Here is a 27,940-nt window from a genome sequence, read left to right on the forward strand (position 1 = left end):
ATTGCTCTCGGAGAAAAGTTAAACAGGAGGAAGATTAAACACCTTCTACCGCTGTTAGCAACCCCGAGCGCATTCAACTATTTACTCACATTCTGGAACTTATTGTCTACGCCTATATTTCTTGGGCACACGATTTTAAAAAGCGAATGCACCTGGGCATTGCCAAACCCACAACACACCCCCAGTGCACACGCCGTGATCTTTGCTCCTTTGCAAAGTCCTCTGAGAGTCACAGAGTTCACCCTGTCCCTCCCACAGCTCCCTCTTCCTCGTTCCTGTCTCTGTTTGTTTAAGTGCAGTGTGGGAAGTGTGTGCGCTGTTCAGAGTGAGAGTCAGTCTTACGACCATGTTTTTCCTGACTCCAGTCCTGGTAGCAGCTGTCTGCATTTTGATCGTGTGGATCTTTAAGAATGGTGATGGAAGCAGCAAGAGACGGAAGGGGGAGCCCAGAGCCAGGGCCGAGGTTCGTCCCTGGGTGGATGAGGACCTAAAAGACAATACTGATCTCCACCAAGGGGAAGAAGGTAAGGACACTGGCCAGGCTACTGAGCTTCTCCCGTTTGCGTTTTTCCGATGAGCAGGGCTTCTGGGGAGGAGGAAACACGTGCGGGTCAGTTTCATCATCAGCCTCTACTATGTCCTCAGAGACAGATCATTTCTGTCAGGGGACACCTGCTGGCACCAACCCACCCTTGATTTCTGGATCAAGAGTCAGTAAAGAGCTGTTGAGAGGCTGACATTTTCCCTAGCTCCATTCCTGCTCCGGCTGTTAAAATCTTGGCCAAGGGGCACATCACAGGCTGGTGGTGGCCATGGGGAAAGGGGTCGTGGTTTTTTTTTGTTTTTTTTTTTTAATATTTATCTATTTATTTTGAGAGGAGGGGAGTGCAGAAAGAGAGAGAGAGAGAATCCCAAACAGGTTCCACGCTATCAGCACAGAGCCCGATACGGGGCTCAGTCTCACGAACCACGAGATCACGACCTGACCCGAAATCAGGAGTCAGACGCTGAACTGACTGAGCCACCCAAGTGCCCCCAGAGTGGCCAGGTTTTAATCAAGGACTTGGAAATGCAAAATGTGGCATCGATCTAGGGGCTCACTACTCTTCCTTGTGCCAGTCGCCCTGTGTCCTCAAAGCTGGGTGTTCAACTTAGTGGACAAGGCAAGAAGTAGGCAACAATCAGGGAGTAACGAGGGGCTGAAGGGATCATCAGGGCCTTCAAAGAGGTGCGGGGAGCGTGGGGGTGCAACAGGGAAAGGACGAATCGGGCCTGGCCAATTAATAGGACATGAAGAGCAATGGTTAGGAGGCACCTCAGATGAGAGGAGCAGAACGAGCGTAAGAGCAGGGACGGACCCTCTGAGAAAAATGTGGAGGAGATGGGAAGACCTCAGTGGTAAAGGCAGTGGGGGGAAGGGGGGAAGTGAAATGGGGTGGTGACCATGGGCCCAGTCCTGGCTGATCTGAGGATGAAGAGGTGGTAAGGAAGCAGGCAGGGAGACGTTCTTGAGGAGCCTTGAGTGATCAGTGTTGGATGTACCTCGGAGGTGGGTTCGTGGGATGGACTCGATTTGGAAGAGGCTCAGTGATTCTCAGCTGGACCGGTGATGCCCCCGCCTGGGAAGAGGCCACCTGGACATGTGTGTGGGTGTGTTCGTGTATGGGCACGTATGTGTGCACATGTTCTGAGTTGCCCTGATCTCAGGATTGGGGGTGGGGTATACAGCTGGCGCTCAGTGCGGGGAGCCAGCAATGCTGAATGTACTGCAGAAAATTCAAGCCCAGGCGGCCTCTTGGCAGGGCTCCCTCTCACTCTCTCGCTGAAGGACATCCCCCCCGAATGCCAATCCTGCCCAGTTGAGAAGCACTTTTCTTGAACAAAGGGACATCCGTTATGAAGCCGTGTGGTGGTTTGCCCTGGTAAGGTTGGCCTGGTTGGTGGTGGCAGTGGGAACGCAGAGGAAGGAGTGAGTCAGGGCGAAGTTAAAAAAAGAACAACGGGGGTTGGTAATAAATTGAATCTGGGGAGAAGGAGAGGGTAAGCGCTGGAGGCTGGCCGAGGTGGAAGGACCCTATCATACATGGGGGAGGGGAGAAGAGCTAGGCAAGAGAGGATGTTGAACATAGACAAAGACGTGTTGGATTTGAGAAGGTGACACATCTAAGCAGAAAGGGAGAGGGGGTCCAGGCGAGGGATCCAGGTTGCAGACAGGGGTTGGATAGTCCCAGCACAGGGTGGTACTTGGAACTTATAAAACTGATGAGTTCTCTTAACGGGATATTTGCTGGTGATAAGACTGAGCATAGAACGGGGGGCACCCGCAACTAAGAGGGTCTGTGGTGGGAAAAAGGGACCGCAGAAAAGACCACCTGGGGAAGGAACTCCAGGATAATGACAACAACAGGCTCTTAACAGAACACTGGCTGTGTCCACTTAGCATCGCGTTTTATGTATAGTAAACCACTCAATCTTCAAGCCAATACAGCAGCGTGGGCACTATGATTATCCCCATATTAAAGATAAGGAAACTGGGGCTGAAATCCGCTAAGTCACCTGCCCAAGTAGGTAGTGATAGAGCCAGGACCCAGGCACATAGCCAGCTGTTAGACTGCATTTCTCATAGGAGAATAACCTAGAACAGAGAGGGCAGGAGATGACCAGCAGGCCTAAAAATTCCCTGCGAGATCAGAGGTAGTGTGCCTTAAGGAAAGCCCACTCAATCTGCAGACTTTGGGGGTACAAGAGGGGTTGATAAGGCTGGTGGGGAACCAGGGACCTGGGACTGTACTGAACGTTGGGAACACAGAGCAAAGCTGTATGGCCCTGTCTCGTTCTGCTTGTTCATTTTTGCAAAATCCTCTGCCTCGTTCTTTGTTCCTCACATGGAAGAATAAATTGCACCTTTAGTGGCCTCCTCAGCAGCCATGGGCACCTCTGCCCAGAATGTAGGGTTCAGTCTCTTGTCGGAATATTTCTTGTTCACTTAAGTGACACCTACTGAGGTCTCAGAGGTGATGGGTGAGAAGCAACTTTTAAACCCAGGTTTCTCTGCCACCCAAGTCCCTGCGTCTAACCCCTGGATGGGTGGATACGGTCTAAGAGAGGATTCAGTGCTGGCACTGAAGGTTCAGAGGGGACCGGGTAGGGGTGTCAGCTGGAGAACCAAAAGGATTCCATTACTGAAGAAACATGGAGATGCTTTTGATGACGGCAAATGGATACCAGATTCAAACCATGTGGAAATTAATTATAAGAGACAAAACAATAAAATAAGGATTATAGGCCATTCTAGTGCGAGTTAAGGAAAATAAGGGTACCAACCCAACCTCCTCCAGCTTTGGCTCACAAAGAATTCTTACTCCACCGAATCAGCATGCGTGTGAGCTGCTTGGAGAATAAATTCGGCATAATTCAGAATAAATAGACATTCGGCACAGGCTTCCTTTAGGGAGCAGTCAAACGTGTGTCTTGTTAATATTTTCTTGTTTAACTGTAGCAGAGGTCTAAGGAGGAGAAATGACAAAGAGGAAGGCTTGGATTGTCTCCCTAAAGTGAGCCATAAATCCTGTACAAACATGCTCTAGTCAGGCCCAGGTTCTTGGAAGCTCATGGAAATGGAGATAGGAAGAGAAGATATAGGGAACACATCTCATCAGGATGTGTTTGTTTTAATACTGGTGGGGATATGTCTTCACTTAGCTTTACTGACCATCCAAAAACTACTGTCCTCATTGAAATTTGGTCCTGGATTGTCTAGTCACTACTAAGAAAGGCTAGTGTTAGGGGTGCCTGTGTGGCTCAGTTGGTTAAGCGTCGGACTTTGGCTCGGGTCATGATCTCACAGCTTATGAGTTCGAGCCCGCATTAGACTCTGTGCTGACAGCTCAGAGCCTGGAGCCTGCATCAGATTTTGTGTCTTCCCTCTCTCTCTGCCCCTCCCCTGCTTGCTCTCTCTCTCTCTCAAAAATAAACATTAAAAAAAATTTTTTTTAAAAGAAAGCCTTGTGTTAGCAATTTTATATGGTTCTACCTAACACACTGTGTAACTTCCAAGTGAGAAAAGATAAAATGGGGAAAACTCAGTCATACCAGTGGAAAGCAGGAAAGGTAGTGGAGGAGAGAGGCAAGAAAAAACCATGTGTTAGAAAAGTGAGCTCAGTGATGAGGATAGATATATACATAGATACGCATGTATGCATATGTATATAATTTTACAAATCTCACACACAAATTGATACATCTCTGTATGCATATGTATATGTATGGGATATATTTGTATGTAGAGAATGGTAATAAGCAATTTCAGGGTTTGTGGCTTGCCGTTACAAAAAAAAAAAAAAAGGCCTGTGTTAAAATTATGGCCTGTGTGGGTAACACCTGAGAATTAAAATGTTCCCACAGACTTGGGGAAGGACAGTTTTTTTATGTACCCATGATAATGAGCAGCCGTTGGAAGAGGTTTCAAACCTGTTCAACGAATAGAGGACAACTCACCTCAGTAAAAGCTTAGCAAACCCACCAATCAGTGGCAGCCTCTTACCTCTGAAAGCCAATCAGGGATGGATTCACTTCAGTACCAGCCCCTCTGGGCGCCAACCAATCAACAACAGTTTCAAACAAGTAACACTGTTCCTACAGATGATATCAATCTTTTTACACTCCAGGGAATCCACTAATTCCTGAACTCCAAGCTTCTCAACCAAGTGGTGGGCTAGAGCTAGACAATGGGAGGAGCAAGAACCAACTGTTAAATATTCAGGAACATGGTGAGCCATTTTTCACTCATCAGCTTAACGTCAGGCCATGATGGGAGTATTTGCTCAATGGAAATTGGCAAGTGCTGCAAATCAGGCCTCCTCACCCCTCTCCTGGGGCTGGTTTGCCAGCACACCACTGCCAAAAATACCCAAAAATACTATAAAAGGTCAACACTCTACTGTGTTCACAGAGATTCTCCTTTGATAAAGGAAGGAACAAGTCTGGCTTTGTCTTTGCATTTCATTATCCTTTGACACATACACCCATTCATACTTTTACATGGCTAATTTTGAAAGGTTAGTTTACCAAGATTCCTGTAAGACCTTAAGGTTTTAGGGCAAAGGGCAGGTAGATTGAGATGAGAGATTAGCAAAGGGAAAGGACTTGAATGGAGTCATTGTCTTTGAGATCAAGTCCGGGGGAGCCCTAGGGGGGAGGGTGGACCAACACAGGGGGCACTGGGGATACCACAAGCGATGATGGGGCTCAGAAACAAGTTCTGTCAAATTCATTCAGGATAGCACAGGGGAGGAAAAATTTCTCTCTACCCGTCAAGATTCTTACATCTGATCTAAGAATTAAATTGCCATGAGACGGATTAACAGGCGGGAACAAACAATTACATGTGCCTACAGTTTCAATAATAAAATTGAGACCCAAAGAAATGATCAAGGCAGGCAGATTTTACACATTTTAGACAGAGACAATAAACTTGTGAGGAATCAACAGGACAAAGAAATGTTTGGGAGCTTCAATTAGTAAGAAATTCTAAACAGAATTTGGGCTGAGGTAGTAGATTAGTAAAAAGTAACAAGATGTGTTTCTAAAGCTTTCTTGGCTGTAAAGTTCATGTCTCTGGCGACAAGGATCTCTCTCTACTTTCTGGTACAGGGAGAGTACCTTTCATATGAGAGATTTATCCTCTGCTTTCAGGGAGACAGAGGAGGTCACAGTGTCCTTCCTGTACTGGCTATTTCCTAAGTAGCTTCAGTTCAAAATAATCAGTATGCCCTTGTGGCACACTTTGGGGCAGCCTGCCCTGCCCTGAGTCCCTACAAAAGCATGGCTCTATTCAAGAACTTTCCACTAACCACCCCCCCGATTCCTCAGGCCCCACACACCTCGGGAGCTGCTGGTGAAATATACTGCAGGGAGCTGGACAATTGACAGCCCTACGTGGAAACAGAGCGACGGCTAAGGCAGCTGGGAAGGAGGTGTTCTCAGGGCAGGTGTGGAGCCCTGACCTCGCTTCATCCTCACCTTCAGAATTTGTCTCCTGCAAGAGCTGCCTCCCTCTCAGCCATATTAATATTGCTTCTCAATGTTCCCCAAAATGCCAAGAAGGGGGCAAGGATGATGTGACACAAATTGGCCTTCTAGCTTCATAGCTAGAAACTAGTTGGCTCATTTGCAAAGATTTTGAAGTAGAACTCCAAAAACACAAAAGCAATTTATGTGGAGATGCAGCCCCAAACGAACAAACACAAAAATACCTCTGTGTTAACCATGAGAGAATACACATGGCCTAGAGCTTCTTGGCTGTTGGACCTAATGGTGCAGTTTAGAGATCCTTGGCATTAAAGCAATGATGAAAGGTGAATTGTCCTGGGTGTCAATACCAAACCCCAAGTGTGGCAGTATAGGTTGCGATCAAAACGTAGGCTATAATAGCATCCATTTGTTTTGAAATATGTGGGCTTTATGCTCGAACGAATCCTCTAGAGAGGCTTGGCTGGTGTAGCGTGGAGGCAGAATGACTAGAGTTTACAGAGGCTGTTCTCTCCTCTTGGAGTGAGGAGGTCGGGGGGGAGGGAAAAGGTGGTACCTTTGGTATCGGTTCACTGCCCTGCAGTTCCCTGGGTGCCTTCTCTCCAAGCCTGCCCCCTTCCTCCCCCCCACCCCTCCACTGGCAAAATGTAGACCATCTGCCCTGGGAGAGGCTCCAGGAACAGCAAGCCTTTCAGGACAATCCATTGACTGGCCATTCATCTACCCTGCTCGCTGATAACATCCAGGCAGCTGCTGCTTCATTCTGCTACAGTGGGAATGTTTACCTTGGACTTTACGAGCTGTGGAAACTGCCAAGTCATGAACCTGGGCTGGCTTTAGTTTATACAAATGCTGAATGGATATTAAGAGTTGGTAACTTGTCTCTCACACGGTTAGTGAGGCATTTCATGCATTTACTCATTTACCACTTGCTAAGGACAGAAGTCGTCAGACTTCATAACAAATGACGTGAAAGGATGCACGGGCGTTAAGAGTCTGTTTACACATTTGCTAAGTTCAGGGTTGGCATTGATGACATCTGGGTTGGGTTCAGAATCGATTGCCAGAAACCTGTAGGTGTTTGCTGCCCCTCCCCCATCATACCCGCCTCATTTAACTGAGCAACTGTTGATGGTCCTTCTCATTAAATGTGTGAACTGCCCTGGCTAGTAAACTTTATACAGATAAAGAAGTTTCTCACTAACAGTGGTGAGGAAACCACAGTACTTGCTGGTATTGTCATTGGGGTTTTCAGCGTCTTTGAAGTGATTTCTTCTTGACTTTCCCTCCCGGGTCAGTCTTCCGAGAGCGAGGAGTGAAGTACAGTATGTGCGTGCGAGTGAAGGAGAAAGGTAATTCTCTACCTGAACTCCACCTGGAACGTCCCAGACCCTCAGGGCCAGGCACTGGATCCCTTTTGCTCTTTTCTTCTGTTCCTGTTGTCATTCTCATCTTTATGTGAGGGTTCCCAAAGTGACATCCCACCTTCTGGACTCAGACTTTTACTTTCACACTTGACATCTTTTTTTTTTTTTTTTTAATATATATTTTTTAATGTTTATTCACTTCTTGAGAGACAGAGACAGAGTTTGGGCAGGGCAGGGGCAGAGAGAGAGAGAGACACACACACACAGAATCTAAAGCAGGCTCCAGGCTCTGAGCTGTCAGCACAGAGCCTGATGCGGGGCTCAAACCCACAAACTGCAAGATCATGACCTGAGCCGAAGTCGGATACTTAACCGACTGAGCCACCCAGGCACCCCTCACGCTTGACATCTTTGCTTGAACAACTCACAGGCATCTCTAATGTGATAGACTGATGATTCATACCCCTACTTCCCCCAGATGGCTCATTGCTCATCCTCTGTCTCAGTAGATGGTCCCACTCTCTCCTCAGGTGCTAAAGCCCACCCCCTGGGACTCATCTCTAGTCCCTCTCTCCCACCACTCCTGACCACACACCTCGGTAGGTCTTACCATTTGTATCTCCAGGATCTCCAAGAATTTGTCATTCTTTTGTGGCCCACCTAGTCCGGGCCAGCATTCTGCCCTGGCTTCTCAGTGGTGTCTCGACCACTTCACTTTTGTCTCCCTCCAATATATATATCACTCTGCTTTGTTTTTTCTCACTCTTATGTTTTCTATCTATTAGTTTCTCCTTGCTCTAGATATTTCCTTCTGAGTTATCTTCCAGTTCGCTAATTTTTTTCTTTAGGTATGTATAAATCCTAAATCCATCCTGCTTTAAATCCATCCATTAAGTTCTTAATTCTGTTACTTTAATTTTCAGTTTTAGAAGTTTAGTTTCTCATATTTTCTTTGTCACTTTTTGTCATTTCCTGTACCCTACAGATCTATGAGTTCTAAATATAGTAATCATAGTTGTTTTATCTTTTGAGTCTGATAATTCCAATATTTGGAGACATAGGAAATCTGATTCTGTTTTTAAACATCAATTCTGTTGTTTCTTGCTCAAAATGTTTTGTTTCTTTTTATGCCTCATTGTATTTGGTGCATTGCTGGTAATTATACTTAAAATTACTTGTGTATTGGCATTTGCTCTTGCTAGGCAATGGAGGTATTTTCAGGCAGGACCACCTAATTCCAAGTTCAAGTTTGAGGCAGGACCCACCAAATGGTATTACCCCTTGGGGGCTGATTTATTTAGAATTCATTCTTTCTTTGAGGATGTGATCTTGGGGTCCCAGCTTATTAGCCTTCCCATTGTGTATAGGCCTGGGCTTTGATTCCTATCATCCTCAATCCCTGAAAATATGAAAATAAAAATTCAAATATGTAGAGATTGGCAAGTACTGTCAGAAGAAATGTGGCTTCTGTGGTTACCCACCTGCAGATTCGTATTTCCCTTCGGTTTTGGCTTGGGAATTTCTTACTACACTGTCAGCAATATACTGATTTTTTTTTTAGAAGACTTTAAAAGTACTTTATTTCATGATTTTACTGGTTTTCAGCTCATGCGAGATTGTTTCAAACAAACTAGTTCACCATTGATAGAAATTTTCATTCCTCATCTTTGTGTAGGTAAAACTTTTTCTTGATTTATAACCAGTGGAATTTGGATAGTCAGTAGTCAAGACCAGAGTTCAGAATTCTGTAGACCAATTCTTTTCATTTTTTATTGACTCTTTTGAGCTGATAATCTTGCAGACATTTTTGAGAACTTTATTTCTTTCTCCCCATTGGCCATCTTATGACTGTAGGAGAGGAGAAATAATATTCCCTCTATCTTTTAGGTTCTTGGCTGAGACCCCTCCCCCCTCCCCCCATAATAAAAGATAGATTAAGAGGAGAAAAAGAAATAGGAGCTTAATCGCATGTATACCTACCGTATACGTGGGACAGGCCCAGGAAACTTGAGTGAGTCCCTGAAATGGCCCAAGTCACTACTTAGATACAATTTTCAACTAAAGACAAAAGAAAGACGTTAGGGGAAGGGGATCCAGTTAGGGGAGGTTATCAAGAAAAGCACAGTGTTTTAAGCTGGGGTAAGGCGGTTGTACAGATTTAAGTCCACCTTCTCCATTGATAAGACTTTCATGCCAGGCTCATCCTTTCCTTCTTGGTACAGGGAAGGCTTGTGGGTGGGGATTTCCTTCACAAAAGTACACGTCCTTTACAAAAAGGTAACTTCTACTCTGGTTTTCAGCACTTTTCTTGTGCCTTTTGTTTCTTAAAAATTATCGGCTCAAAATAATCCTTAGGCCAAAGAGGCGTACCACGGGGTGGCGTATTCTGCTCTCCTTCGTGACCAAGAAGTGCAATTTAGTTTGTTGCCTTTTTTGTTCTTATTTGTAGATGCCAATGACTGGCAAGAGTCAGAGGAAGACGTCGAACATATTCCATTCTCCCACACCCGGTATCCTGAGAAGGAAATGGTGAAGAGATCCCAGGAATTTTATGCACTTCTCAGTAAAAGACGGTCTGTGAGATTCATAAGTAGTGAGCAAGTCCCCGTGGAAGTCATTGATAATGTCATCAAAACAGCAGGTCTGTGACTGCACGTTGCGCTTTTGAGAATGTCAGCTGCAAGTCACAATATTGGAGCACTACTGAAGTTCAAACACACCGAATAAAGCCTAGGGTGACACGTTCATTTATAAAATCTTACCCTGGTGTTGACTGACTGCCAGAAACATAATGATTTCCACTTTCTACAAACTTTTGACTATTACAAACTACCTGGGACCAGATGTGACAACAGTTTAAGACTTCTGAAATTACTGAATATTAGGATCTTTTATCAAAAATAAAAATTTCTGAACATACTATTGTGCATTGGAAGAGAAACATCCCCTTACTTTACCCCCCTCTTAAAATACATTCACACACACACACACACACACACACACACACACAGGCTCACTCACATTTGTGCATTTCTCTTTTCAGAACCAAATTTTTTAGATTACACGCTCTAGTACTATTTTCTAATAAACTAGCAAAATTTACCTACATAAATTTGCAAAGTAAACCACAGCAAGACAAACCCATTTTCTTTTCTTTTCTTTTTTAACGTTTATTTATTTATTTATTTATTTATTTATTTATTTTTTTTATTTATTTTTGGGACAGAGAGAGACACAGCATGAACGGGGGAGGGGCAGAGAGAGAGGGAGACACAGAATGGGAAACAGGCTCCAGGCTCCAAGCCATCAGCCCAGAGCCTGACGCGGGGCTCGAACTCACGGACCGCGAGATCGTGACCTGGCTGAAGTCGGACGCTTAACCGACTGCGCCACCCAGGCGCCCCTTAACGTTTATTTATTTTTGAGACAGAGAGATACAGAGCATGAACGGGGGAGGGTCAGAGAGAGGGAGACACAGAATCTGAAACAGGCTCCAGGCTCTGAGCGGTCGGCACAGAGCCCGACGCGGGGCTCGAACTCACGGACCGTGAGATCATGACCTGAGCTGAAATCGGACGCTTAACTGACTGAGCCACCCAGGCGCCCCAAGACAAACCCATTTTCAACATGAATTGATATTTCCACAGAGGAAAATAAAAGAATTATAGAAAAAAGGGGGGAAGCAGATGTCAGAGAAATCCCCTATTTGAGAGTCTCCTCTGATTGGAGTATTACTCCTATATAAATCACATTTAAGTTCATTTGCAAAGATTATTGCATGGCCATTGTGAATGGGCTTTACGTTTAGCTCTTGACTTGCATTTCACAATCCAATCATGCTGTCTTGACTGTAGGGAGTGTGGGTGACAACAAGAGCCCCATCAAGCAGGCAGTTCTGACCCCCCTGGTGTAGAGCTTCTGCCATTAAATTACTCACCAGGAAGAATGGAATAGTTGCTTTTGAAATAACCTATTCGTGGGTCCTTGTGGTCTCTGGCTGGCAACAGCGGGCCATCTCTAAGACAGCAGGGCGACACCTAGATCAGAAGCTGGGCCTGGTTGGAGTCTGAAAGGGGATTCTAGCTCCTTGGGCACTGAGATACACTACTAAGCTCTGTACCAGGATCCTGGGGCTGATCCAAGTGTGGGCTGAGGCTTCCCATACCCCATGAGAGCTGGGAGACAGGCTCTCGTGTACTGAGCACCCAGGGCCAAGAGTTCTCATGTGTCTCCAGTGGGACCACAAACCCCACAGTGCTGCCTTCCGTGTCCTGATACAGGTACCAAACAATGTATAGTTGAGTTACTTCTCGTGAGTGGCGTTTTCCCTTTATTTAAAGTTTGTTTATTTATTTTGAGAGAGAGAGAAAGAGAGAGAGTGAGCCGGCCGGGGAGGGGCAGAGAGAAAGGGAGAGAACCCCAAGCAGGCTCCACCAGCCCAGAGCTCACCACCGTGCTCGAACCCCTGAACCTCGAGATCATGACCCCAGCCGAAGTCAAGAGTCAGGCACCCAACTGACTGATCCACCCAGGCGTCCCTCTCATGGGTGTTTTAAAAGCCATTTGACCATTTCAATGTTACCATTTTCAATGAGCTTCGTGACTCTATCCTTTTCTAAGAATATCAAGGGGCACTTGGGTGGCTCAGTCGGTTAAGTGCTCGACTCCTGGTATCGGTGCAAGTCAATGATCTCACGGTTTGTGAGTTGGAGCCCCACATCGATTCTCTCTCTCCCCCTCTCTCTCTGCCCCTCTCCCTGTCATGCTTTCTCTCCAAATAAATCAACTTAGAAAAATAATATCAAAACAAACAACATTTTGGAGCATTTGGGCTGTTAGAATTTCCCTTCTGGCTTCCCTTAGTTCCCTTACATAGGAATGTTTCCCCCCCACATACTTAGAGAAGTGGTGATAAATCCCCATAGCCCTGGAACCACTGGCCTCGACCTCAGTTAGTTGGTTTGTAGCCCCTAAAGTGAGGCAGAATGAAACAGAGAGGACAGCCACATACCAGAATCCGTGACCAAGCACTTTGCTCACCAGGTGATTGAACTTCGTTTTCAGCGAGTGTGAGTTACTATACCCATTCTTAATGACCATTCTCACATTTTCGTGTTTCCATTTCTGCTTTTAATGTTATGGATGATAGGAACTGCCCCAAGTGGGGCCCACACGGAGCCCTGGACCTTTGTGGTTGTGAAGGACCCGGACGTGAAACATAAGATTCGGGAGATCATCGAGGAGGAGGAAGAAATAAACTACTTGAAAAGGATGGGACGCCAATGGGTTACGGACCTGAAGAAACTGAGGTACAAGAGCTGATGGGATGATTAACCTCTTCTGTGCCTTAGTTTCCTCATCTGGAAAATGGGACTACCTAGGATTTACTCCGTTATGAAAATTAAATGTGCAAGCCTGCTTGTAAGCACATAGAATGGTGATGACAAGGAGGAAGTGGCATCATTGGTAAACAAACAGTCTTCCACCCAAGTAGTCGTAAACACACCTTTGAGGACTCACTTCGCTTTTCTCCCATCTAGAGTGTAAGATCGTGGCATAAAGATGTCTCGGGACCTTGGCTGAAGTAAATTACATTTGCTAAAGTGATAACATCTTCCAAGTAATCTTAGCACATGGTTAGTAAGAGCAAACAATCCGTGCAAGTATGGCATCTCTTAGGCATCAGTAACTGTGTGGGCTTCCTTATCTCTAGGAAAGAAGCGTGGGGGAACTCACTGTAACTAGGTTTAAGCCTGAGCCCTCGCGCCCTGGGGGAGGCCCTGCAGGTGTCCATTTTCTCTCATAGCTGCCCCTGCCAGCCACGTGTGGAGTCTTGTTTGCCCATTGAGGGGCAGTCATCCCTCATAATGTCTCAGATGCATTCCATAACTTCTCTGTCACTTTTGTCATCACGGCCGTCACCTTCCATTGTTTAGACTCTGCTTTGTCATTTACGGAGTCCTCCTTATAAGCACGGTCCTCCCCACGAAGGCCACTTCCTTTCCCCTCCAGCGCGCTCTGAGGCTGAGTGTGAGAAGGGACAATGGGCAGAGATGTTGGTTTTTCTTTCTGAGAAGGGAAGCTTGCTCTAGTCTTTGGCATTTGGAGTGCAAGGGCGCTCACACCGCTGGTCCCAGCCTCGGGGCCTTCGGTGGCCGGTCCTGGGGTGTTATGGGGTGTTCTCCGACACCTCAATGTGACACAAGCTTGAGATAAGAGAAAAGCAAGAAAAGGTGACCAGGTTGCAGCCCTGGGGGCAAGGGAGGAGTATTCAGGGCTGGGTGATGAGAAGAGGGTCTCTTGGCTCTTTTCCTGTTTCATTTATTTGGCCCCAGAGGTCATTTTCTTACCTAAGATGTTTAAACCCTATTAAACAGACACCCTTATGGAAATGTAACTTATTACCATGCTCTGGAACTAGTGCAGAATATTAATAATAAATATAAAAATCTCGCTGCATATTCATGGGAAAAATGGGATGGATAAAAGTTGAGTTCCTACCCTTAGAGAGATGTCCTGCTCTATGCGTGCACAGTGCTTACAAAACGCTGCTGGCCCCTGACGTTTTCCCCAATGAAGGCAGAATTAGTCGCTCTCTTGTCTCTGTGCTCAAAGCCCCTAATAGGTACCTTCTGTGCATCTAAAATGGCCATTTCATCACATAGCATTTTGCTTATTGGCTTACTTTTCTTCTCATTGCATAGGCCATATTTTAGAAGCCTTATGGACTTTCTTTGCAGTGAATACGAACACGCGCATATATACATATAACGCAAGGGGTCCAGGTTTAAAAATGTCTTACACCATCTAGCGTAGTGTGGTTGCAGAGTAGGCAGTTGAATAAATGTTAAATTGAGCTGCAAATGAACATATATCCTGACATCCTAGGCAGAAGGTGCTAGTTGTCCCTTTATTAATAAGTCTCACTGCCGTGTTTTTATCCACGGTCATGTGATGTCATAATAAATTCTTGTGAACCTGAGCAAGCCAGAAATATTAGATACCAGTGTACATTTAGACCAAAAAAAAAAAAAGTACAAAAATCGTTAAAAAGTATTAATCTGCGTTTGAACAAAGGCACACTGCTTCATCTCTGTCTTACATTAATTTCTTTTGAATTATTCACTGCAACATAATATAGGTGGCCATAATAATGCTAACACACACACAGCAATGTGTACTGGGTACTTTTCTAAGCCCTTAATATATTTGACCGATATCACCCTCACGACAGCTGTACTAGGCGAATGAATGTGCGACAGCACGTTTTACATATGCGGGAACTGAGCCGAGGGAGGTGGAGCAGGTTGCCCCGCATGACAAAACCCGTCGGGCTCCCTGAGTTCATCTTCTTTCTGAACAACAAGCATTCTTCCTCTTCGTGAGAAGAGAATTGGTAACAGCCCAATGTGGCGAAACTGGCTGAAGCGTGAAAAGGCAGCTTGGAAAATGTGACCTGTAGAAGTTAATAGTCTAAGAGGAACCATAGAAAACCGCACAGATGAGTTTAGTATGTTTGAAAATAGTGACACACGGCTAGGCTTAAGGTGAAATCACCTCTTGTTTATTAATGGCATAATGTGGCCCAAGAAAAGTTCTAATGCATATCATTGCATGGGTAGCACTTTGAGTATCTGAGCTAGAATAAAGCTTTCGCCAAATGTATGCATTAGGGTAACGGGATAGAGAAAGATATGCTCCTTAGCTGGCAAGCAAAACTCTCAACTTCGTATTTATACCTCACGTGAATTATCTCCCACTCTTACAAAGTTCACTTCCTTTTCTCCATCACTGGGCTGGCAACGTCACCATCTTTGCACCTGTCATTTTGGTTAAACTTCACCATCACCTTTTTCTTCTCCTTTGCTTCTGTACCAGACCTGTCAGCTCCAGCTTCTACGCATTCCCGAATTCCCTTGGCCCATTGCTATTGTCTACCTTCTGGTCCCCCTTGAGCTTGCCCACACCAATCTACCTCTTCCTAAAACAGATCTGATCATGTGATGCTTCTGCTCAGAAGCTTATAGTCCCTCTCCATCACCTCCCACACGAAGTCCAGGACTCTGCAAAATCCGTGCGTAACCTGCCAGCCCACCCGTGCTCCACCTCACACCCCATCCTCCAGCCCATCGGGCTTCTGGAAACTCCCCGACCTGCCAAGCGTCCTCCGTCCTGACTCTGCCTTTACTCGTTGACTCACTAAGATGTCCTTCCCCAGTGCCCCTCTCCATCCAGTCTCCAGCACCCCACCTCGAGGGAAACTTTGGAAACGCTCTTCTAATATTCTTATTCAAAATTACCAACACTTCATTTGGAGGGTTCCTAATGCAACTGACTTACGTTTCTTTAATATCACCTACCGGGTTTTAGCTTGCTAAATTTTACACACTGCCTTCTGGGTTATAGGCTCCTTGTTTGTGCCTTTGCATTTCATGTGCCTTGCTACACTAGGCCCTCGTTAACACATGCTTATTGAATTGAATGACCTTGGACAGAACACTATAGCGAAGACACAAGTAAACAACCGAAAGTCTTTTTTTTCCATTTAAACATAAAAGACAGGAAGTGCTTTTATTTTAGGTGTAAATAAGATAAGGTTGTAAAGGGGGAAAAAAGCACAAAACTCATTAAGAGCAAAGACTCTCTGGATTATCTTTCTTTCCCTTCAGAACCAATTGGGTTAAGGAGTACTTGGACACAGCACCTGTTCTGATTCTGATTTTCAAACAAGTACATGGTGTTGCGGCAAGTGGCAAAAGAAAGGTCCACTACTACAATGAGATCAGTGTTTCCATTGCTTGTGGCATCCTCCTGGCTGCTCTTCAGGTATGTTACCCCCCCCCCCCCATCCCGCCCCAAAGAGAGGAGCGATCCTGGAAAGCCAAACAGTGGCCTTATTCACAAATTTCAGCAGAGGTTCTATTTGAGAGACACTTGGAAGCTGTTCATCTAAAGTCGAACTCCTAAGACACGTAGCTTGGTGTGAAAAACACCCCTGGAAACCTGGTGCAACGTGCTAGAATCCTCTTCTGGAAACATCACTTGAGGCTCAGGAAAATGGCCACTGCGTTTGCCTTCGTCTGTAACGACACGAAGCTCCAAGGGTTTCAGCAGGCATGCTGCCTTGCTGGGCTCGCTGTCGTCCGAGCCGGTGGCATGATTAAAAAGCTATAAAGAGAAGGCTCTCCTAGAGCTCCTTCCCTGGAAAGTCGAGCTTACGTGGCCTTGCACTGGAAAGACATCTACGTGCTTTAAACGATTCCATCTCTGCGGTATGTGGGGTCGCTGGAGCAATGCTAAGCATGAAACAGAGCAGACTGAGGTACACTTTTACAGGATTCAGTTCATTCACTCAACTCCTTCTGTGTGGCAGGTCCGAGGGGAGTGGGGAGGGCACCAGGGAGGTCTTGCCTCATGAACTGTGTGTGCATCCTGGCGGGGACTGGGGTCCTGGGGTAGAGAGAGACAGTGAGCACGTAAAAGAAATGAGGCAAACAAGATGGTAAGTGAGAGTGATCATACTTCCAGGCGACAATCGAGTCCAAAAAACTACACGCTTCTTCACTAACTCGAAGCAAACTTTATATGGCAAAAATACCTTGCAAAATACAGTCGTGGCTAACACAAAAGAGGAATAGGCTTTTAGATTACTTGAAAAGTTTACCTAGAGAAAGTGGCAACTCACTTCCTCCCTAATGCTGTGAGCATGCAGATAAAGGAAGTGATGTGCAACATCGGACCATGCGGATGCACCGTTCATTCATTCATCTGCCGGAAGAAGCAAACGGTTCACAGAGATTTTTGAGCTCTGAATCAGCAGCCTTGTCACGTTAGTGTTGAGTTTGCTGCCCTCTAGCGTCGCCTCAGGCATGATTCTGAGCGTAGGTCCTATTTGCGAGGGAGGAAAGAGGAATCTTCCTGATGCTCCCCATCTGCACAGATCGCATAACGACCGGACCAAAGAGCCTGTCCTGTAGGACTCTCAAAGGCAGTTCTAGAACTTCTGTCTGGCTCAGGCTTAGCGGTGACCCTCTGATTGGGAAATCAGAGGGGAGGGAGGTAGCTTGGGAAGCATCTTGAAGCTGCATGTGATTTTTATTAGGTGTTTATTATCCGGAGGGGCTCGTAGACAGGTTGAGGGAGTAATGCCAGGCTACTGAGCCTCTGTCACTGGACGTAGGTATTTTCGGCTGGGGTGGTCCTCCGCCTGCATTGCTGGTTATATAAGCATAGGAACTCCCTGTTGTTTGAGGGTATACCCCTTCCTTGGGTATATTTGGACCCCCCAAATTTCCTTCCATGAAATAACCATTCCTGTGTCTTAACCATCAATGATGAATAGGACGAGTATTTTTCTTCTTCAAGAAGCTTCTTACTGTTTGGTTCAAAGAATGTGGTGACTAGGGAGGTTGAGGAGAACAGGTGAGGTTTAAGGTCCACCTGCCCAAGCTGGCGGGCTCTTTGCTGCCCAGCTGCAGGGAAATGATGGGACAAGCAGGCCTAATGGGGACCGGAATGTCCCCAGGCCACAAGCAAAGTCGTGACTTCCATTGAGTTGACACTGTATTCTCTCCCCTTCTGTCGTAGAATGCGGGACTGGTGACTGTCACCACCACACCTCTCAACTGTGGTCCCCGTCTGAGGGTGCTCCTGGGCCGCCCCACAAACGAAAAGCTGCTGATGCTCCTCCCCGTGGGATACGCCAGCAAAGAGGCCACGGTGCCCAACCTAACGCGGAAGCCTGTGGATCAGATCAGGGTGATCGTGTAGGCGGGAGCCCATCTGGGATGCGGACAGACGACGGCCTGGTCCTCTCTTGTCCCTCTTGGGTCTGCGGGCTGCTCTTCCCACGGGTGTTAGGTCTCCCCAGCACCTCCCTCCGCTCAAGAAACCTTTCCGCAGGAGTCTGAGAAGCTCCTAGCGTGACGAGGTGAACATATTATAGTAAGAGGACGACAGGTGCTTGTCTTTCATTTCCCATCTGCTTTGGGGATGCATGCAAATTTTACTAAGAACAATTGCAAGATTTTAAAATTGTTCCAGAAAAATCCCTGGTGATTCTTTTTCTCTCTTACACCCTAAAAGCTCGTATACAGCAAAGATTCATCAGAGAGTTTAATGCGGCCCCAAGAACTCAGCTACGTGATCGTTCTTGAATTTGCATTTAGACTAATCAGATAGCCTCTGTCCTCTGATTTCTGGCGGCTCTTAGGCCATGGATGGGCTTTTGAGATCCACTCTTTTACTGGACTTCGTGGACATCCTGCCAGTTTTTAGCAAGCAACTAGCAAACTAATGAAAGCGTCCCGGGCCCGGAACAGACGAGTGCACGCCGAGCAGGTGAACCTGAACTGGCAACCATGCGAACACGTAAGGGGACAGTCGTGTCATCTGGCGGTGCGTTGGAGCTGGCTCGCACCAGCCTGCGGAAGCGGATTGTTCAATATTCAGGAATTTGGTGAGCCAGCTGTTAAACCATTTGCTGCTTGGAATCTCCCGTGGTGGGAGTATTTGTACCACCGCAGTTGGCTGATACTACAATTCTTCTCGAAGGGCACTGTTTTCCATACCCCGCACTGAACCGTGTCTCTCTTCTTTTCGGCTCCAGACCACAGAAGACGCATCCCTTTTGTGCAGATGGCACTCAAGCAGTTTGGGACTGGTGGGGCGCGAGGTGTTAGGCTGGGAACGCCAGACCCCATCTTTCACCGATCGCTCTGCCTTCCCTTCCCGGGACTCTCCACACACAGGCACATGTTGCTCAGGTCCGTTTTTGTCAAGCAGCCCTACACAGCTCCTTCTCCCCTCCACCACCCTTCTCCTCTTCTTTTTCCTCAGTTTCCTCAAGAAAAATCTCTTCGGCCTCTTTTCATTCCACATGTGAATACACAATTTAGGAAAAGCCCTTGGTATTTTTGACGAGAGTCAGAGCTGGAGACAAACCTGTATCAAAGGAGGGCGTTTTCTCCCCCCCCCTTAAAATATAATTAGATGTTACAAGAACCTGTGACCCTCGACCTCCCAAGTTCTTCGAAGGATCTAGAAGTCTCCTTTGGAATCTCCAAAGTCTTCCATCTGTGTTTTCATTGTTCTCTAAACATGCTTTTCCCCAAGGCTACAGATTTTAATAAATGAAAATTTTCTTACATCTGTTTCTAGCTTTTTAATTAGTGTTGTGACAGGTGTTTGTCCTGTACACTTTATTGTAAACGAGCATTGTTTTAACTAACTATGGCCTTATTAGTCTTACACGGGCTGCGAGCCTATGGGACCCTAACCACACTATTTCAGATTTTTTTAAATAGGGAAAAGATACTCTGAATTCCAAGTATCAGATTAATAAACAGACTTTGGCCTTTCAATGCAAAGAAATTGGTGGGTGCCTGGGTGGCTCCGTCGGTTAAGCAGCCGACTTCAGCTCAGGTCATGATCTCATGGTTTGTGAGTTCGAGCCCTACATCAGGCTCTGTGCTGACAGCTCGGAGCCTGGAGCCTGCTTCGGATTCCTTGTCTCCGTCTCCCTCTGCCCCCAAGCCCCTCCTTGTGAGCACGTTCTCTCTCTCTCTCAAAAAATAAACATAAAAAAAAATAATAAAAACAATAATATTTAAAAAACAACAAAAAGAACAATGCAAAGAAGTTGAAGCTGTATTTATAAACTTCTGTTTCTCATGTGTTGAAACTGTTCGAGCCCAGAGAGCTATGTGCTTGTTTTAGTTCCGCTGAGGAGGGCTGAGGTGTATAAGGGAATCTTGCCTCTGGAGTGTGGGGTGAGAGGGAATCAGGTCAGTGGTGGGAGTCTGGGTACAAGTTCAAGTACAGAGCCACTTGAGAGGAAAGAGAAAGCCCAGCCACACCAGTCAGGAGCCCTCAGGCAACAGACTCCGAAGGCCTAGAAACCTTCCAGATCACCGTGCCCAGAAACACAGCCCTGGTTTTCATAGACGCTGAGCAAATGTGCAAAGGCACGTAGTCTGGAAGCACTATAGCCATTCCCTTCGGGTTCAGGGAGGAGGATGTTACAGTCAACCTTTGAACAACACGGATTTTTTAGATAAATACACCAGTACTACAAATGTATTTTCTCCTCCTTATGATTTTTTTAGTTTTTAAATGATTAAGAAATTTTTTTTAATGTTTATTTTATTTTTGAGAGAGAGAGAGAGAGAGAGAGAGAGTCGGGGAGGGGCAGAGAGAGAGAGGGAGACACAGAATGGGAAGCAGGCTCCAGGCTCTGAGCTGTCAGCACAGGGCCCCATGAAGGGCTTGAACCCACGAACCGTGAGATCATGATCTGAGCCGATCCCAGGAGTTGGAACTTAACTGACTGAGCCACCCAGGTGTCCCCTCCTCATAATTATCTGAATAACATTTTCTTTTCTCTAGCTTGCTTTACTGTAAGAATACAGTATATGTATTCTACAGTATATGGTATATGTAAAACATATACCACACCAGATATGTGTTAATTGACTATTTATGCTATCGGTAAGGCTTCCTGTCAACAGGTTATCTGTAGCAAAGGTTTGGGGGAGCCCAAAGCTAGATGTGGACTTTGGGCTGTGCGATGGCGGGGGGCGGTGCGTGGTCAGTGTCCCTAACCCCTGTGCCATTCGTGAGTCAACTGTAACAGTGGTTCTTAGTCTAGACAGCATAGCATAGATGACCTGGTTTCTCTTCTACTCACCAGCTGGGTGGCCATGAAAAACTGGCTCTTTTCAGGCCTCGTTTGCTTCATTTGCAAAATGACAGCAAAGGTGGCATTGGCCTCGGGATACGGGGCGATTGTGTGTGATGAGTCACTTAGTTCCTAGCTCCCGGGAGGGAACACTTGGTGCTTAGCTTTGATCGTTGGCTCCTGATAGCAGCAGGAGCAGTGGTAGCCGGTGGTAGGAGAAGGTATTCTTACAATTATTAATACTAGGTGCTGCGAGTGTTCAGCAAAAACATAAACGACACCCCTTAAGAATCTCGTCGTTGGGGAGGCTGGGGGGCTCAGTCGGTTAAGCGTCCGACTTCAGCCAGGTCACGATCTTGCGGTCCGTGAGTCCGAGCCCCGCGTCAGGCTCTGGGCTGACCGCTCAGAGCCTGGAGCCTGCTTCCGATTCTGTGTCTCCCTCTCTCTCTGCCCCTCCCCCGTGGCTGCTCTGTCTTTGTCTCAAAAATAAATACACGTTAAAAAAAATTAAAAAAAAAAAAAAAGAATCTCGTCGTTAGTGCACTAAACAGTCTTACACTGCAGAAGAAGCGTATCTGCTATCTTGGCCTGCGTTAGGCGGTGTTAAGAATTTCGGCTTGACTCGGGCTGTGTCTGATTGGGTTCTGGGAAACTCGACAGGGGTCCATTTAACGAGTCATGAAAAGGCTCATTTTCAGGGAGGAGGGCTGAGGACGTAAAGGAAGATCCCGTGACGACAATCAATATCAGAAAAAAAGAGGCCAAAAAAAAAAAAATTAAAAAAAGAAAAAAAAAAAAAGGCAAAGCACAATGTGGTCTGGAGTCTGCACCCCCCCAGGTCCCAGTCCATAGAGCCTCGCTAACGTTCCTGGCCAGCTTCCGGAGCTGCTCCTGGAGATGCCTGTGTGATGAGTACACAGCCCTGCCATGGAGTCCAGTTACGCGCGGGGCTGCATTCAAAGAAACATCAGACGGGCGTCGGTGGTAGAGCGGTGAGCGTAGCTGCCTTCCAAAGAAACATCCGATGGTTCTTGCGTAGCCAATAATACCTGACAAGCAATTAATGTCTTTATTGCCTTCGCTTGACGACACAGCAAAGGAAGTTCCAGAACTTAAAGGCCTCCTTCCCATCTTCCTGTCTCTAAATACGTACCTCTAGATACGTAAATCCGTGTCTAACCAACAAAGTGGGGCGGCTGCTCCCAAAGTCCGTATCTTCGCCATTCGTTAATCGTCTCAAACGCTTTGCACACTTTCTCTCTACACGGGCCCTCTTATACCCCTTGTTCCTTCCCGCTTTCTGTGTCTGTTTTTCTCTCTCACCTTTCAGCATTGTACACCCAGCTGGCCCTTCCAGCCCTTCGGGCTTTCCCCCACCTCCGGCACACATCATTCTGATCCTGGTATGAAAGGCCTAATAATAGGTGACGGGAGGCTTTCCTCAGCCGGTCAGGGAGAGGAGAGGAGCTGGTGCGGCCTTGGGTAGCAGTATGACCTTCAAGGTCACGTCTAGGAAACAAGGGTGGCGGTGGGCGCAGCAGTTAAGCACGTGAGCCTAGGGGTCCACACGGCCTGGGTTGATAATCCCCGTCCTACCAGAGATCCCAAGAAAACAGTCTTATTTCTTCGCTCACCTGGGTCCCATGTTAATGGAGGCTCTTATCTGCTGTACAAAATGGCGGCAGTCATACTTACCTTGCAGAGTTCAGCACAGTCCCTGGTACCCAGCATTCCTACACAGGAGGTGTGTTTATCGTGCGGGTGGTGGTAGATACCACCGTCATCGTAAGGCAGCCCTGCTCTGGGATCCGGATAAGCGAAGGTAAGAAGCGTGGGTGAGAGACACCCCCCTGTTCAGGGGAGAAGCCTGACTATGGCAGCTGCATCAGCCCCCAACCCCCCCTCCCCCCGCCCACCGCCTCCCCCCCCACCCCCCCGCCCACCGCCCACCGCCTCCCCCCCCACCCCCCCCCCGCCCACCGCCCACCGCCTCCCCCCCTGTCCCCTCCCAGAGCTCCTCATCGGGGACCACCGCTGGGAATTCTCGTTTCCCTCTGTGTGGCTAATGTTGCCAATTTGATACGCAATGAGGTTGTCTGTTTGCGTGTGTTTTTAACCTTAACGTTTTTTTTTAAACTTCAAACTTCCAGCGGGAAGGTGGGGCCGTCACCTCGACCCAGTGACAAACTCTTAGGACACACTGCCAGTAGAAGGGAAACGGACATGGAGTGCCTCCCTTAGGGGTACGACATGAAGGGTTCAGCCTCACATTTTGGACGAAAATGTCCAAAGGGAAATTAATGAAACCTGTGGAGCTTAACTCCCAGTTTACAGTATGGGACCCCTCGGAGATATTGCGGGTTTGGGTCTAGGCCACTGCCATAAAGCAAATATTGCAATAAGCAAGTCAAATGAATTTTTTTTATTTCCCAGGGCACATAAAAGTTGTTTATGCTATAGTGAAGGCTATTAAGTGTGCAATAATATTATGTCTAAAAAACCCAATGTGCATTCCTTAATCTAAAATACTTTAGGGGCACACCTGGGTGGCTCAGTCAGTTAAACATCTGACTTTGGCTCAGGCCATGATCTCGGGGTTCATGAGTTTGAACCCTGCACTGAGTTCCTTGCACTCATAGTGCAGGGCCTGCTTGGGATTCTCTCTCTTCCTCTCTCTGCTTCTCTCTCTCTCTCTCTCAACATAAATAAATAAATATTAAAAAAAATAAAAATAATTTCTTATTTCTTTTTGAGAGAGACACAGAATGTGAGTGGGGGAGGGGCAGAGAGAGAGAGAGACACAGAATCCGAAGCAGGCTCCAGGCTCGGAGCTGTCAGCACAGAGCCCGACGTGGGGCTCGAACTCACGAACAGTGAGATCAGACCTGAGCCGAAGCCGGACGCTTCACTGACTGAGCCACCCAGGTGCTCCATAAAAAAAAAACAAAAATACTTTCTTGCAAAAAAATGCTAACCATCATTTGAGCTTTCAGCGACAATGACATATGTAACAATACAAGAAATATAATCATGAAAATGTTTGAAATCTTATGAGAAGGACCAAAATGTAACACAGAGACATGAAGGGAACAGATGCTGTTGGAGAAAATGGCGCTGATGGACTTTCCTCATTGAGGGAGGGTTGCCACAAACCTTCAATTTGTGAAAAATGAAATATCTGCGGAGCACAGGCAAGTGACGTGCGATAAAACGAGGTGTGCCTGTAAATAGAGGCTGGAGAAAGAAGTTGGTGGATATGATGAAACAATCAGAAAAACCAAGACTGTGGATCCTTCTACCAGAAATAGGCTTAGACTCTTCCCAAGCCAATGTCCTCAAGGGAAAAAACAGGAGGGTCACTTTTCTTTTTTTAATGTTTTATTATTTATTTTTGAGAGAGAGAGACAGAGCATGAACGGGGGAGGGGCAGAGAGAGAAGGAGACACAGAATCCGAAACGGGCTCCAGGCTCTGAGCTGTCAGCACAGAGCCCGATGCGGGGCTCGAACTCACGAACCACAAGATCATGACCTGAGCTGAAGTCAGACGCTTAACCGACGGAGCCACCCAGGCGCCCCAGGAGGGTCACTTTTCTATCCTTGCTACTCAGAGCGTGGCCCCACAGCTCCCACGGCGGCATCGTGATGCAGGCTGGCATTTGAGGACCACTGGTCTGCCCCATCCTGGCCAACGCGGCTCTCGATTACAGAGCCTGACAAAGTGGGAGTCTTCTCCCACAAAGACTCTCTCTTCCTCCTGACAAAGTGGGAGTCTTTTAAGTGAGTCCTATCAAAAGGTGTCCGTGGATGGATGCCAAATTGGTACAATGAGGGACATCTTATTTGGCCACCTTGCTGATGTCACTCCCTCCTTATACTTTTATTTTAACTTCTCTGTGTGGTTGGAGTTTTCCAAAGCAAAAAGATGACGGAACAAAAACACTTAGAATTAGATCTGAATGGAAATGCTCCATGTAAATAGGCATTTTTTTCCACGGATAGAAAGGATTTGTCTAAAATTGCCAAGTTCATTGTTAGGTTTAGAGATTTGCTGAAGGCACCAGAGCTCATGTTTGTTTCATTGGCTTATCTTGGAGTGTCCCCAGGGAGATGCATTTCGGGTGGGAAGACAGGAGTCATAGAAGAAATAAGGCCAGAGGTTTCACTTGCTTGCAGGGAGTGTATTGGATAGCGAAGGAAGGGAGAGGAACTTGGGGGAAAAATGGAAAAACACATTTCATCCTGCCGGCTCCCGGGCTGGGGAGGCTTCCAGGGAAACCGGTTATATCTGGCATTCCTCCTGCCCCAGCCACACCTCACACTAATTTCTGCTGCTGCATCATAGTCTCAGCAGATCAGCCCAGCCCCCAGCCAGTGGCTGTGCCTGGAAAAATAAAGATAATTTTCTTTCTTCTCTCTGTAGCCTCAAGCTTTTTTCCACTTTCTTTTATGTGTTCATTAAACACGGTCCTGTAACGACGGTGTTCAAAGTAGAAAGAGTGATCTGGAAGGCTTATAGATCCTCTTGTGGTTTTGAGGCCCTAAGACCGGGGGGCAATCATTGGATTATTTCATCACCGTGAGAAAGAATAATTAATGAAGAAGCTCAGAAAATGATTTGTGTCCTTTTGCTAGGACTCGCTTAAAGGACTCCCACTTTGCCAGGGGGGAGTTTGTAATTGAGGGCCACGTTAGCCAGGATGGGCCAGACCCGTGGCCCTCAAATGCCAGCCCGCATCACGGCCACCTGGAGGGATTGTTCAGATGCAGACCCTGAGTCCCACTTGCAGGGGGTCTGATTTGGTAGGACTGGGTGGTGCCCAAGGCTGCGTTGCTCACAGGTTCCCAGCACATGTCCTGTGCTGCTTAGGGGTCACACTTTGAGAAGCAGGGGGCTGTGGCAATGAACAACTCCAACACTTCAATGACTAAATAGGATCAAATTGTATTTCTTGGGCAGGCAAAGTCCCCTGCAGGTCCCGGCAACCCTCCAAGACCATCATTCTCCATCAGGTGACTCAGCTATGCTGTGGCTGCACCACCCACAGCACTTTGCCTTCTTACTCAGGGACGTGCTTGTCCCAGCAGTCATACACCGGGGTCCAGGAGTGACTTCCTCACTCTCACGGCCCATTGGCCAGGACGAGCCCCGTGGCCTGACCAGCCGGTGGGGAAATGTCATCCTGTGTCCAGGAAGGGGAGGAGACCCAGATGTGGATAGGCAGTAGAAGCCTCTTCCCCAAGAACAAGGAACTTTGAACTTAGGGAATAAAATTGGACATAACAAAAGAAGGGTGGGAAGGCAAAGTTGAAGAAGTTGGTGAAAGGCACGGAGGTTCTCTCCTGAACGATTAACATTAAATTGGTTGCTATTCGTCATATGCAGTTTTCAAATGCAGTATCCATTTGGGCCAAGAAAATCAATACAGGTAGGTAAGAAAGGAATTACAATTCTCTTCTTCCTAAATATTCCTGCCTCTGCCCACAGAGTGGGAGCTTCTGTCTCAGAAGTGCTGAGGCCAAGGCCTCATTTTGACTTCTTATTTGCTCAACCCTGTGAAAGGAAAAGGGTCTTCTCTGGTCCATGCAGTTGGGGGGAACATGGCATGGGTTCAGAACCCACCGAAGAACACTCCACTTGAAGTCAAATGTACAAATTAGGGGCGACTGTTCACCTTAGGAGGATGATTTACCAATGGATTTCTGTAAATATTACAGTTTTCAAAAGCGTAGCCAAGCTGATACGATATTTAAAAACAAGTTTTTGTAAAGACCTTTCGGAAATGTTTATAACCTGGAAAAAAAATATTCAGCGAATATTTTGCCCGAAGAGTCTTGAGAAATGGAACTTATCAGCAGAGGGCTCCAGTGTAATTTGGTGCCATGGGAAGAGTCGTGATGTGGCAATCCACACGTATCTACAAGCAATAAAAGGTCTAAAACAGACGTTGCTCCAGCTTTGCTGCTGTGGTGCCCACAGTTTCACACACAAAAAAGGCTGGACACTCAAAAAGGAAGTACTTCTCTGCCTTTTACAGAGAGGTAAGTAAAGAGGATGGGAGGCAGGAATGCTAAGTGGAGATAATGGGTCAGTGCATCTGAGGTTGAGATCGGAGCAGCGTCCCCTGTGGGTGGCCTAGGCTAACTTACAGGATGGTCAGCAGCGGACTCCAGGGAGAACAGACCTTGAAGCAGAGATCCTGTCCAGTTAAATGTAGCAGTCCTGATGAAATGTGAGATGGTATCATCTCAGTTTGGGAATTCCTAAAAAGGCACGAGGAAAGGGAATGGTTTGTGTTATTATCCTGACTTTAAAGTCACGGCACAGAGCCAGCGTTCAGGATTGAACGCCACAGCATTAAAATGCCCTCAGAGCAACACGAAGATACACCAGCAGTGTCTACAGAGGGCCAAGTAAACGTAGGAGCCAATGAAGTAACAAAGGAAGTTCGCTAACTTGGGTGGGGGTGAAGGGGCAGACTTCTTTCTTCTCTAATGATTAAAAATAGAGAGTAACTAAGAGGTAACTGGCATGAAGGTTCTAAATTCAACCCCCTCCAAAGGGGGTCCACCGTCGTCATGGTGACCACAAAAAGGGTCATGGTGCTCATTTCCTTCTGACTCTAGCTCCTCAGCAACCTCAGCTTATGTGAGAGGTCCACCATATTGCTGTCATGACTTTTTAACCCGCAGAACTTTGACTCCCTTGAGGTAGAAAATCTGTTCTGTTGAGTAAGTGATTTTTGATGTCTGGGAGTGTTTACAATTATACATGGAGATGATGAACTAAATCCAACCCATCATATTGATACGTTCATGTTAAGTTTAGGAATGATCTTGGGGCGCCTGGGTGGCTCAGTCGGTCAA

The 27,940-nt window shown here is 46.7% G+C and overlaps 1 protein-coding gene across 1 annotated transcript; it reads left to right on the forward strand.

Moving 5' to 3' along the window:
- The first annotated feature begins 266 nt into the window (after positions 1-266).
- IYD (iodotyrosine deiodinase) lies at positions 267-18,288 on the forward strand. The gene is made up of 5 exons (XM_058735648.1): positions 267-524; positions 9,847-10,038; positions 12,547-12,706; positions 16,067-16,223; positions 17,985-18,288. Exons 1-5 carry the CDS (start codon positions 347-349, stop codon positions 18,165-18,167), a joined length of 870 nt encoding a protein of 289 aa, XP_058591631.1. The 5' UTR covers positions 267-346; the 3' UTR covers positions 18,168-18,288.
- The last annotated feature ends 9,652 nt before the right edge of the window (positions 18,289-27,940 follow it).

Source organism: Neofelis nebulosa, chromosome 6 (genome assembly GCF_028018385.1).
Source record: "Neofelis nebulosa isolate mNeoNeb1 chromosome 6, mNeoNeb1.pri, whole genome shotgun sequence".
In the NCBI taxonomy this organism is placed as follows: Eukaryota; Metazoa; Chordata; class Mammalia; order Carnivora; family Felidae; genus Neofelis; species Neofelis nebulosa.